General features: G+C 38.0%; 1 protein-coding gene across 3 annotated transcripts in view; it reads left to right on the top strand.

Moving 5' to 3' along the window:
• vmp1 (vacuole membrane protein 1) overlaps positions 1 to 13,729 on the top strand; it is a 76,684-nt gene that overhangs the window by 39,902 nt on the left and 23,053 nt on the right. For all 3 annotated transcript variants that reach the window (XM_005812324.3, XM_023342150.1, XM_023342151.1), the window contains 3 exons: positions 5,422 to 5,502; positions 5,697 to 5,813; positions 10,255 to 10,316. In XM_005812324.3, coding sequence (XP_005812381.3) covers positions 5,422 to 5,502; positions 5,697 to 5,813; positions 10,255 to 10,316 — 260 coding nt within the window. The remainder of the gene's footprint in view (positions 1 to 5,421; positions 5,503 to 5,696; positions 5,814 to 10,254; positions 10,317 to 13,729) is intronic.

The following is a 13,729-nucleotide window of genomic DNA, read 5'->3' on the forward strand; positions in this document are numbered from 1 at the left end:
CTTCTCTGAAAGTGCCCCCTCCCTCCTCCTCCCTCTTTATTTCCAGTAAACTGTTTGAAAGGAGGGGGGTGACTCACACTAAAACCAGCTTCCCTTTAACCACAGCTTGTTAAAGAATTTGTCAACGTGGACTCAGGGGTGCATTTCTCTCTCTCTCCCTCTCTGTGTGTGTGTGGGTGTGTGTGAGGTGTGGACAGATTTGATTGTGCTCTTCTTCCCTTTTCTTAATTCTTGAAAGGGGGACCGTAACGTCGGTTGCGTCACGAGTTCTTAATCAGTCCACTTCCTGTAGAGGACGGAGCAGGCGCAGGCTTGTCAGGAGTTAATGAGATGAACTTTAAACGTTGTGTGTGTCCTCTGTGTGAAAGATTTTCATTGAGAAAAAAAACACACAGCGAGCGGAGGGAGGCGGGGGGGAAAGTGCGTGGGTGTTGACTCGTGTATAGGCTGTGCATAGATTTTTCCCTGTCTCATGCTTACTTTTCCAAATAGAGTGCAGTGTTGTCACTGCCCTGCGTTTTGTCGGTGACTGGACTTTAATAAGTTAGTATCACATCATGTTTTTAAAGTGTTAAAAAATAAAAACATAAAAGACAAAGACCAACAGAGATTCACCGATCAGTCGCTTTCTGGCTAGCGATTTCCGATTTTCAGTCATTGATGTGTTAAAAGGATATTGCATGATTATCCCCATTTATTCGTCATAGTGTGATATTGAACAGTTTTTTTTATTTATTATAACTTTACAATGTCTATTAAAGTCCATGCTATTGTTTGATACTTTTGTTATCTGCAAATAGCTCAAAGTTCTCCATTGTCTTCAGATATTTGGAGACAATGGAGAACTTTGAGCTACTAATTATGAGTTTGTAAATTACAACATTGATTCTTCAGAATTTAATGACTGTATATAGAAATTTGCTGAATGATACATGTATCATTCAGAAAAATGCATCCGAAAATAAATTTTTCGGATGCATTTAATGAACAGAAAAATATTTGACTTGCCAATCGCTGGTTAGCCTGAAAAATTGCCAGGACACTCTTAAAAAATAGATTTCTAAACTACGTTTTTTTTTATTTATCCTTGAAATATCTGCCCATTCCGAGCTCTGGTTGATTTGAGCATCTCCAGACAAAAGGTCAGTTTGAGAAAATTTATTTGGAGATTCCTGGATCTGAGCCTATTAGCATATAGAGCATATCTGCTAATATAAAATATATTTACATTATGTTATATTTACATGTTATAATTACATTTACGTGAGGACATTCCCATTCCTTCAGAATTTCTGAATAAACTGAAAAAAAAAAGCTCCGTTGTGCCTGTTTTGTTTTGTTGTGTTTGTTTGTTTTTCCTCTGGTTGTTCATAATTTGAAATGTCTATCCTGAATCAATTCTGGTAAAAATCCTGGCCACCTGCCTATTTACTGGACCCTCTCTGTGCACCAAAGAGAATAAAAGCGTGAGGTGCAACATTACTTGTATATTAATGATATCCTAATGTCTTTTCTTTTTTGTCCTTCTCTAATTCTCACTGGGCCCCCATTTGTCCCCCCTTTTTAAAACTTCCTGGAGCCGCCCCTGGTTCCAGCTTTTCCATGACTCCTAATCTATTCAATATATGTGCTTGAATCAAAAGAAAACCGATGCGGGACATTACTCACCAATTACAATCTCAATTTTGCCTACTAAGGGTTAATTTATCAGGATACAGAAATAGCTCTTGGTCTGCGCTAAACAGCTAAAGGTGGGATCAAATCTTTACCGTTACACAGGATCATAGGTTCACAATGATTTTACGAAATGTAATTCCTCCTGATCATCAGGCTGCCGCTAACGGGGGTGGAGAACTGGGCTAGTGTTTGGGAGGACACGTTCCTGGCCAGGCGCCAGGGAAAAAAACGTGATTTTCCTTCAACCGCCAGCGGCAGAGCCGGGATGTCTGAATCCTAGCCATCCTAGATAGATGCCTCCATGGCCCAGAAATGCACAAAAGAGAGGGGATCCAAGTGTGCAGTTCAGCTGTAGTAAATCACAGTGTCACAAGTTGACACATACACTCACTAACGCTCTGTGGCCCCCTCCTCTTATCTCCTCTGGGACCCTTTGTTCAGACTGCAATGATACTTTCATGCTCTCTGACTATTTTTATGGTCTCTCGCTGCACGAGCCAAAAGTTCAACTGCAGCACCTAAATAACCAAAGTGTCACGATGTCTGAAAACAAAAGAAATGCGCTGTGATTGGTTCTGCAGGAGTCATCGTTGTCAGGTGTCCCCGACTCTGTCCTCAGCGGTTCGGCTGTAAAGCAGCCACGCACATTCCTTTCCTCCCTGCATCCCACCAGCTGAGCTGCTCACACACACACACACACACACACGCACACACACACCCCTACACATGCACATGGGGACTCGGTGAAATTAAAACTACTGGGTTGTCTGAGGAGAAACTTTCACGATTGGACAACAGTGGAGGCAGAAATTCAAATCGAGAACCAATCATATTCTGTGTCTCCTTGCTCCCCCCACCACCTTATTAGGCCGCCTCTTGCGTCTCTCAGATTTCCTGTCTGCTGGGTTGCACCCCGCAAAGAGTGTCATCAGCACCGAATTGGTTTTATTGACCATATAAGGCATGATCATGTTGCAAGCCTCCCTTCTGGACATCATGAAGCTAAGAGAAAAAAAAAAAATCCACAAGAAAATCGGAGAGGCCTTGCTTTGTCTTTTATTAAAATTACATAAAACAGTATTTTTTAATTTTATTTAAATTGGGCCTTTTTCGATCAAGAATAAATCTTTATTCTTTGGGAAACTAAACATGAAGTACAGCAAATAATCAGGTTTATTATATTCTATCAAAACAAATTTAAAACAAGCATTCATATATACTTGTATCAATGTTAAATGCAAAGCAAGGCCTTCTTATTGGTATAATTAATAAATGCATTTGCAGTGTCCATTTATGCACAAAAATCTTTTAGTTTGTACAGATGAAAATATCCTTCACAGAGATTTGAAACAATTAAATCAGATGCACAGTTCTTTAAATGTACGTTATTGTAGAAAATCTGAATTTAATCATTCAAATTTCTTAATTTTTCAGTTTATTTTTCTATTCCCTAAGAACAAAATCGACCTAAAGCTTTAAAACTTTTATGTTCCGTTTTTTACATTCCAGAACTTGTCTGGGTAAAATCAAGAAAATTAAGCAGAAAAAGAAAGGCATTTTCGTCTTTTATAAAGTAAATTAAAATATGTCTCTAAATAAAATATTGTTTATTTTAAAAAATTTGATATAATTAGCAAAATAATTAGTTTGATATCTCTTAAGAAAAACCCCAAAATCTTAATAAATAGTTGAATCTGATGCACATTTTTCTTTACTGTTAAATCTCTGATTTTCGCTTGTTCAAAAAAACATTTTCACATCACATTCAGGTCTGAACAATCGGAAGATTTGTTTTAAACATTTTTGAAAACAACATTTTTCAAACTGCATTTAGCAAAGGTATTTTATTAATCAGCAAAATTTGCATTTCACTGGAAAAAAATCTTCAGTTTAGCAATAAGAAATCCATTCTGCCCTGAAGTAATTGTTTTCTCTTTACCTTCATACTGAAAGAAACATCCAAAAATCAGAGATTTCGTACATGCAGCACTGCCTGGCACTCACAGTCTTCCCAGAAAAAATAAAAACAACAACAACAATTTAAATCCAAACGGGTTATATCTTCTCTTCCTGGAATATTCTGAATAAATCTGTGTCATTGGAGTGAAAAGAGGCCTTTGTTATTCTGTCAGGAGCGATGGAGCAACAGCAGCGGAAAAGTCCTGGATTTCTGAGTCACAGGAATGACACAAGACTGCTGTCTTTCTCTCACGTTGCCACTCAAAACAATTAATAAGGCACTAACATTGAGTTACAGACATGCAAAAACCAGCTAAATGTTTCTGCAGGCTATGAAAAATGTTGAGACATATTTTTTCTGTGATTTATTTAGAGAAGGAGACAGGTAAATCAGAGCATTTTAATGCCAACTTTAACATTTTTAAATCTGCATGATGGCTCTAACTTTAGTACAGAAACCAGTTTTGTCTTAAAATTCCCTTTTTGATAAATGTTTACGGTAAATATAATTATTTAATATCAAAAGAGTTGGTTTCGCAGCATCAATACTTTCTCCGCAACATACACTCTTCTGTACCACTTGTTTTTTTGCTTGTATTTGTATAAAAGTGCATTAGCTAGACAGATTTAGATTTATATATATTTTATAAATCTATATTTGAATGCTAATTATTAAGAAGATTTTCTCTTCTGTAAAATAAAATCCTAAAACTTTAGGAAAAACCCTCAGGCTCAGATTTGGCGTTGCAGAATCTCTTAAAAGCATATTTAAAGTCCTAAATAATATGTTCTACTGAATATCAAATTTTTAATTTTATTTTTTTCCTTGTTTTTGGTTCTCAAATTAAGTCATTTGTTGCAAACTTGTTCACAGGAGGAGCAAGAGTCTCCTGATGTTGCTGCTTTTCCTTTGCACGTAGTTTTACTGAAAGCATTTACAGCCCAAATATTTCTTTCACATTCCAATTGATTTTGACAGTAAAGGGATTTTTAGATTCCAAAACAAAATTCCAGTGTGCAAATAAAAATAAAAAACAACTTAATGCCGTGTAACGCTCGCACTGAGAGATGATGGAAAAACCCTAAAAGTTTATTTTTATATCCCCCTAATTTCTAAAAGTGTTTTTTTTTTTTAAAAAAGGCAGAAATCATTAGTTCCGATCATTCTGCAAAACAGGAATTAAAAAGCAACACTGCAGATTTGTTCGCACCCTCCTTTCACATAAATCTGTTTATTGCTCTGCTACATAGTTTATAATTTACACACTTTATACCTGGATTGCCCAGTAAGTTGGACAAATTTCTGTTTTTAATTTGGTTCTATTTGATATGTTTGGAAGAGCTTGAGTAATAAAACTCGGAGACAATATTTTATTTGACAAGAATAAAACACCTTGCTGCATCATTTCAGGGGAAGAGGAAGAAATATTTCATTCCAACTTTCTGGGCGACAGAGGGTCACAAAAGAATTATGAAACTACATAACTGTTAGATTTGGTTAATGAGGCTTAGAGCAGCTGGATGAACAACACTGGTTCAAACTTATTTTCTGATGGACAGAGTTTTTTTTGTGATATTACATCAAGCATACAAACAGTTTGAAAAATTAAGCTTTTTTTCTTTAATCTCAGGCTGATGTGGATCAAATTGTGAAACAAAAACCAAGATTTTGTTAACCTATTCCCTGAAGAAAACTCTTTCCGTTTTATAAATTGAACAAATAATGTGATCTAAAATCCTAACACACCTTTCTTAGATTTTTAATTTTAATTTTTTATTTTTCAGGATTTTGGATCCCGAACGAAAGTAGCCATCCAGAAGCTCATCCAGAAGGTCGGCTTCTTTGGGATTTTAGCCTGCGCCTCTGTGAGTTAAAAAAATAAATAAAAATTCACCTTTCTCTGACAGTCCAGCTGGCACAATTACACACGCTCTGTTTTAATCAGTGGAGCGCAGAAACGAAGCAAATCCAGCAAACAGAAATACTTCACTCTCAGTTGTTTTATTTCTTGTGCAGAACTGAAACAATTAGTCTAAAATCACACCTTCTCATCCCCCAGATCCCGAACCCGCTGTTCGACCTGGCCGGATTAACGTGCGGACATTTTCTGGTCCCCTTCTGGACGTTTTTTGGTGCAACGCTGATTGGAAAGGCTGTGATCAAAATGCACATTCAGGTGAGCTTCTCCGTCTCTCCTGTAACTCCTCCAAAAGAAGGTTCTGGCATGTCTTCTTTTGGACTATTTCCTGTCTTTTATTTGTATTTAAATATATGTCCTTCATGCGGTCCTTTAACAGACAGCTGTGTTATGCAATGACTCACTGTCAGGCTCAGCATCTTTGCACTAGCAGCTGCTCACAGGGAGGCCATTTTGTGAAGCAGAGGCAGGGCTGTCAACCATTTTGTAGCTGCAGCAGCAGACCCTGCGCACTGTACAGCAGAGAACTCACAGGAAAGTCTCCCAAAGCTGACTAAGAAACTACAGTTGGGAATTTTGGCATTACTAATGTTTCATCTAATCCTGGAAAATCCTCAATTTGCGTCCAGGAATTTGCAGTATGTCCGTGATTAGCGTCAGGAGCTTAGCGTTTTGTTTTCTAAGCAGACTCGGGGAATGTGCTCGTGGTGACGCACAGGAGGGGTTAAGCACAGGCACGCAGCGTCGTCCCTCACCAAATTTAGTTTAACAAAAAAAAAAAAAAAAGAGGTGCAAATTTGCAGCAAGCACACGTTACGGGCAGATAAATGTGGCCTGCTGGTGGGAGGTGATGGAGAAAGAGAAGGAGAGAGGGACAGATGGGGTGAGGGGATCGGGGGGAGAGATACATGTGGGGCAAGCACAATCACACATACAGGACCAGATTTCACCCAGGGGTCCCTGGGGCCCCCCCACTGGTAGAGGTGTGTCCTTCTCTGTCTCTCGGAAAGAAATACTTGTCCCGGCTCTCCGGCATGCCTGGGGGCCCGGTCTGTCCTGTAGCTGCTCGGTCTAATTTACTTCAAACTCAACTTTTGCTTCCAATGAGAAATGTTCAGTCATTTACAGTGTGGGCAGAAAAGAAAAAAGAAAACCTACAGCACAGCAGGTGACGCGCTCACTTCTAGGCCAAGAGGAAACAAAAGGGGATTTTGAGACTTTTTGTGTGTGTGCGTGCGTGTGTGTTTCTGTATACTCCAAAGCGTACGTTTGATCTTCGTACCTGTGCTTCAGGTGTGTCCTCACCCGTCTCCAAAGACTAAGGGGTTTTTCTTTTTGCTTTTTTTTTTTTTTTTATTTGCCATTGCTTCCGTCCTTTGTTGCTCTAAATGCGTGCTGCTGAATGGCTAACGTCACCAGCTTCGTGACGCGGCGGGTCACTTGAGGATCAGTGGTGATGTCACTGAAGTGCAGACTTTGGACCCCTGGGACAGGTGATTGTTCCTCGAGAGCACAAACTGCGAGGTGTGGCAGAGACAGAAGGAAAAGATGCTACACTTGCACTATTCTTACTTGTTGTGTATATATGTGTGGTCAGAGCTGCTGGAACATGTCGAAAACAGCCAGGAGTTGATATCACCTGGTTAGATGGTGTGTGTGTATGTGTGTGTGAGGGCGCCGTGTGTGTCTTTTGTTGACATTATCAGTTAGCAGAATGTAGCGAGTCAAGACAATGTCATCACTTTCCGGGCAGACCAATTCTGGGGATCTTAGTCAGCTTTCCTGCCATCTTGCTGCCTCTTCCTCCTTCCTTTTGCCTTAGATGATGGATCATGTGTCAGCGCTCGTTGGAGCTGCTGGTACATTACAAGAAAAGCCAAAATCAGTTCCTTTAATCAAGTGAATTACTGTATTTCTACACTGTGAAAACAACCAGTCAGAAGAGTTAGTCAGTTGACTTTGTTTTAAAAAAAATTATATGTTTAATTTAGATGAATTTGATCAGGAGTTTTAAGTAGAAATAGTGAGTTTAGCAGCTGAAAAACACTTATTCAACAGAATTAGTCAAGTTTTAGAATCGTGCATCACATGATTTAAATGCTCTAGGAAACGAGTTAATTGAGATTAACAAATTAGTAATCAATTCATTGCTAACTGGAGAATACAAACTCAAAAGAGGACATTTGGTGAAAGAACAAAAATTACTAATTTAGTCAAGTCGAGCATTTTGCAATTAAAAGAAAACTTCTTTGTCTGTAAATATCTTCAACCCAGAAGTTCTCTAGCAGGAGTTCAGCTTCCACTGATACAGATTCTGTAAAAAAACAACAAAAGTCTCCTGTTAAGCACCTTTTGTCATCTAATCACTAATCCGTCAATCCAAAAATTAATCATCATATCAACCCTGCACTGTATTTATTAATAATTAATTAATTATTGTAAGTCAAGCAGAAAATGCCAAACTTTCCACATGTTGTTAAAAATATTTTTTGAGCCGCAGATGCAGCCTTTGCTGCAAATTATTAAGAAAAACTAAAATAATGCTGTTATTGCATTTTAGGCAATAAAATGTTTATTTTCTTACTTAAAAATGAATTTAAATATGTGTTATTTGCATGTCTTAATGAATTTCAAATGTCCTATAAAATAGACTTAAATGGTTAAATAAAAAACTCAACAGAATGTGCATTGATTAATTGTCAGATTAATTGATTAGTAGAATAATCGTTTGTTGCAGCCCTAACAAAATTACGAACACCTTCTTTATTTCTACCCTGAAATCATCTGTCTTGTCCTCCATGTTTAAGATAAAACAACAGATAGGAAATGGTCATAAACAGGTAAACATTTCCCTTTTCACAGCAAAGATGTCATTAACAGTTGACCAAACATCATCAGTTAAATCCTAGTCAAATTTAGTTTGATTTAAACAAAAATAATTGTACCTGCCGATATTTAACACCCCTGAAATTACTTTTTAAAGTGCGAGGAAGCCCAATAAATGACAATAAGTAACAGTGACCGTATTGTTTTATGTAGAAAATGTGTTCTCCTCGGTTCTGTTTGACCCACGGCCAGAAGCTTAACAGCCACACAAAGAGCGGGACAAGCATACGGCAATACATGGATGACCTGGATTACATGTTACATAAGCACTATAACAAAGAACTGATCAAAGTGCCCTGTCACATGAAATTAAAATGGCCACCCCAGCAAGCTGGCGCTGAGTGATGCGTAGCGTGATCATTGGTACCGAGCTCGCTGCCGTGGTTACCATACTTCTGTTTATTCACCTGCATCGCACTGTGTTGACTTTATCTGAGCTCAGCAATTCTGAATTCGACATATTTATTATTCCCCTTCATTGAGAGTTATTAAAACAAACTATCTGGCCAGTTTTTAGAGTTAATAAACGTAATTATATCACTCAAAATGTATTTGCCTATAATTACCATTGATCTTCCTTTGTGTTGAGACGCACACGCGTTTGTGAGAAATACAAGAGCTCTGGTTCACATATAAGCAGTTTTTATAGCCTCTGGCTAGTCAACATATAAGATAACTTACAGTGATGGCAGCTGAATTATTTATCTGATATGTCCTGTTTGGGCAACATTGTATTTTCCTTGAACTTGACAAGAGTGAGTAGAATTTGACGGGGGGTTTTTTTTGTTTTTTTTATAAATTACTTGAAAGAGTTGTTCCAAAAACATCAACCTAACAATTTTTTCAATGTCATTTATGTAAAGATGCAAATAAAGGCAGAAATTCAGCAAAAACACCTTTAATGTCCTTTAAAAATGCATATTTCCTAAAAATAAAGGAGAATAATAGTGATATTGTTGCCGCTGAAGGATTTTAACAGAGTGCAATCTTCTTTTTTCATGTGTTGGGGGGCAATCACTATGTAAGTTTTCACTTTCTCTAAACTTTTACATTCACTAAAAATAAGCACACCAAAGGTGAACATTTCTTAGCTTGGGCACTAATATACAAATGTTATTTTGCTTGCTGGCACTATGTTCTAAAAAACGTCTATAAATGAGCAAAAACTAAAATAGTTCTTGGTTTTCTCACACAAGTATCAGACTTTCCAAAATGAGGCCAGTTATTGTGTGCATGTTCTAAACCCCCTGATTCCCCGACATGCCACCAAGCGAGTACGAGCCAAGATGGCCGCTACAATCTCCAGTTGGCTCTTCTCCCCTGCTGTCTCGGTGACTAAACAGCAATCAAGCCGGACAGGAACCCAATCCAGACCCCCCTCTGAAGCTGTGACACATCTCCTTTGATTCCTCCACTCCTCTGTCCTTGTGTTCTTTACACACACACACACACGCACACACACACACACACACACACCCTCTCTTGAAGTTCTGCTGACAGCCTCTTTGAAACGCTGACCCAGTGCGTTGTGTTGGCGATGTGTCACGCAGTCAAGGCCTTTCATTTCTTGCCCTGCGTGACCAAATTTCTTGCCGGCTTTCACCAAAACCAATTTAGCCTAACAAGGCATGGGTTTGGGCATGATGATGCGTCTCATGGTGGTGGTTGTGGAGTGATTGGGGGTGGATGAGCGGGGCTGTTATTACCGGTCAAACTATGATGCACACACAGCGCCTTGTTCAACACCCCAGCAGCGACCCTTATGGCTCAGTAACTGACTCGTTCCTTCTCTGTGTGCTTCTTTGTCATACAGAAACTGTTTGTGATCATCACCTTCAGCAAGCACATTGTGGAGCAGATGGTCTCTCTCATTGGGTGAGTAAGCCTTATTGCGTGTGTGTGTGTGTTGGCGGTTGTGTGCGTGTTTGCAATCCAGAAGCATCCCATATGACGGGCGGAAATGTCAAATCAAAGTGTTGGAGCAGAGCTAGAAAGTTCAGGTGACCCCTGGTTGGTCGCTGAGGTCATCAGTTGGTTGTTTCATGAACTTTTCTTGGTCTTTCAGAGATTTGTCACATTTTCTTCCCCTTTTGAGCTCTTGCTCCTCTCAGTTGGATGATTAATGACTTGGATTTTTCCGCTGGATGACTATGAGCATGAACATGTCCTAGCTCCTTCGCAGGACAAGATGGCCTCTTGTCGATCACCAAAAACACGTTGTCTTCTTTACCACGCACATTGCACCCCTCTTGTGCAACGTACTGCAGTCACATGTCGTAGGTCAGACAGATCAAATCAAGAGGTGTGGAGAGCATCTGGCATCCAGGTGAGAGGTGTGGAGTGTTTCTGCAGCAGCGTTTTTTGAAGCTTGTGAGTTTTTGAAAAAATAAATACATCTGCAGTGGAATGCTTGTGGAGGGAGATATGGACTTAATATTTTATCACAATATTTTGTGGTACTATTGTGATTTTTGTTCTATTGTGACTATTATTACTTCTTCTTTTAGGTAACTATATGGCTGTCACTGCATGGCACAACAATCAAAGCCCCACAAATACCAATAGTGCTCTTGAAAAATACTCCTACTTGTAATACGCTTCTTTAGGACACCAGTCACCTAAACAAGGGGGGTTTACATCGCCAGTCTTCACACAATAACTACATTTAATCATATTTTCAAGTTTCTTAGTACATATATTTTCTCTCATTTAAAAAGCTCATTTAATAATCCCAACAATATAGACAGTTTTGGAGGGGTTTAAGCATCATTAATTGGAATTTATCACAGCAATAAAAAAAGTAAATCTTATTATGACAAGAAATGTATAATGATAAATGACAAACGATACAATACACCAGTAGAATATGCTATATTAGTGGGTATTGTCTATCTTTTCCTCCAGAAGATACCATTAGTTCTTTAGTTCAAGTCTATTTTCTGCTATTTCTGATTACTTTTAATTTTGCCAATAATTATTGTTAACATAATTTCACCTTAATGACCTGATAGTTAATCTTTCACTTTCATCTACTTTCTCAGCATATTATTCCCCAAACCATATATATATATATATACATATATATATATATATATATATATATATATATATATATATATATATATATATATATATATATATATATATATATATATATATATATATATATATATATTGCACTTTATTAAAATTTGAAAGTTAACATTGAAAGTTAACATAGGAAAAAATGTAAACATTTAAAACATAAAATGTCACAAAAAACGTCTGCCGGGAAATTCAGTCTGCCTATCTCTGTGAAATAAGTCTCACTGTTACTTATTTATGGTTGAAAAAATGGGGAAAAGAATAAATATTGATCCGTCTCTGTATTTTTGTTAATTATGGCCTTGTGAGAACTCATAACCCCAGAGGGTTTTGTTTGTCACTGTTTCCTCAGCTGAACAATGTCTGTTTTCAGTAAAGTGGGCTGTTTAAATTAATTTGACCAGTTGGTCCTATTGGATCTTTTCCAAACTATTCTGAGACGTGGAAAAGCACATGAAGATACCCTCTTTGATAACTAACAACAAACAGACAAGTCATAGATGATTTGGCAGGATGATACAGCTGGAAACAGCATCCACAGCACCACTTCTCAAAAGAGTTGGTGTGTAAAAGAAACTGAAGCGGATTTGTTGCTGGGTGTGCTGGGAGATGGACACCATTTTTGTCCATGTAGAGATGTCAGGGGAAACTACCCTGGACACACCTGCTGCTGGTGGGAGTGCTGCTTATTATACACAGATAATCATAGAAATTCACATACTTTTACACTCTTACAATCTCTCTGTCTTACACATACTTAGTCCTATTCATAACTCTGCAGTTTTGAAATCGGAGGAGAAGATTGCATCAGTTTTTTTTTATTTTTTGCCTCGTTGGGGTTTCTTTTTCACATTTGAAGACAGCAATATTAAATATATTGAAAAGAATATATATGGCTATATATAGCCCTATTAAATAATGTCTAATTTTATTTAAGCATATTATTTAATCTCAATTTACTAAGTGAAATATTAATTTCTCACAGAATTCAATCTTCATTTCTTGTTTCTGTTAATTCTGATGATTGTTTCCTCCCTACAATTAATAAAGTCATAACTTTTAAGGTTACATTAGATAAATAAAATGAACTGGATACATCAAATGCTAATAAGAAAAATTCAGAAGTATGGACTCAATGAAAAGTATGTCTACATTAAAAAGTAAAGCTACATTCAATCTGACAAATGAGCCACATAGAAATACGTGTTCTGCTTTACTGAATATGTTTGCAGGGATTTAAGTACATCTATGTTTTTATTTTTATGTTGAAGGAAATTGTGCGTCTGACAACTTCTACTTTTTCCTATTGATCGCTGAAGATCGGTTCACCCAAGCTTAAAGAGGAAAAGCGATTGGATGGATAGAGTATTTCTGTGCTGTGCTCTCTGCCTGTCACTGTTCAGTGAGCTGCAGAGTGTGTGCAGCAGATGATTGGTTATTGACAGGTTTCAGTCTTACTCACTCTGCTGGAAGTTTCCCCCTTTTTTACAACTTGTCAACCGTCGTCTTCCTTCCCCGAGAACTTCTTTCCGCCTTCACCCCTGCTTCTCTATGCGACACTCTCGCTTTCAGTCATATTTCGCCTTATGAATGAGTGACAGCCACACCGCTTGATACCTTTTTTTGTTTTTTTTGAGCTGGCATACCACAGTCATAACCGTAAAGATGCTTGAAGTCACCTTGATGGTCACAGAAAGCACCTGCTCTTGTCCTCCCCCCCTCTCTGCTCTTTGCGCACACGCAGGATGGCGTGTAGGGGTGTGTGTGCAGACACACACCGGGCATCCGGTGTGTGGATGTTTCGCCTCTCCATTGTTGATAAAAGTGCAAATTCTTGTATCCTCTTTCCTTCTCACCTCAGCCACAAATGGGTTTTACCCTTCATTGTTTCAGGTTGTAAGTAAATGTGGGGACACAGCAAAGACCGAGATAGAATAACACACTGTGAAACTCAAGCTAAAATTGTGCAAAAAAAAATTCATAGCTGTGAAAACATTTTTTTTTATTTTCTTTGAAAGGAAATTTTCTATTAATATTTTTATTTATTTATTGTTTTTGCTGGCTTTGGATTGAGTCTCTTCAGCAGCTGAGGACGGTGTTTGTCAGTTCCTGAAGTCGCTTTGCTTGGACTTTAGTTCTGGTGATCTCATTCTCACATGACACGGAGCAATACACACTTTATAAATAAAAGTCCTCCTTTTCTC

The sequence above is a fragment of the Xiphophorus maculatus genome, chromosome 11 (assembly GCF_002775205.1).
Source record: "Xiphophorus maculatus strain JP 163 A chromosome 11, X_maculatus-5.0-male, whole genome shotgun sequence".
Lineage (NCBI taxonomy): Eukaryota > Metazoa > Chordata > Actinopteri > Cyprinodontiformes > Poeciliidae > Xiphophorus > Xiphophorus maculatus.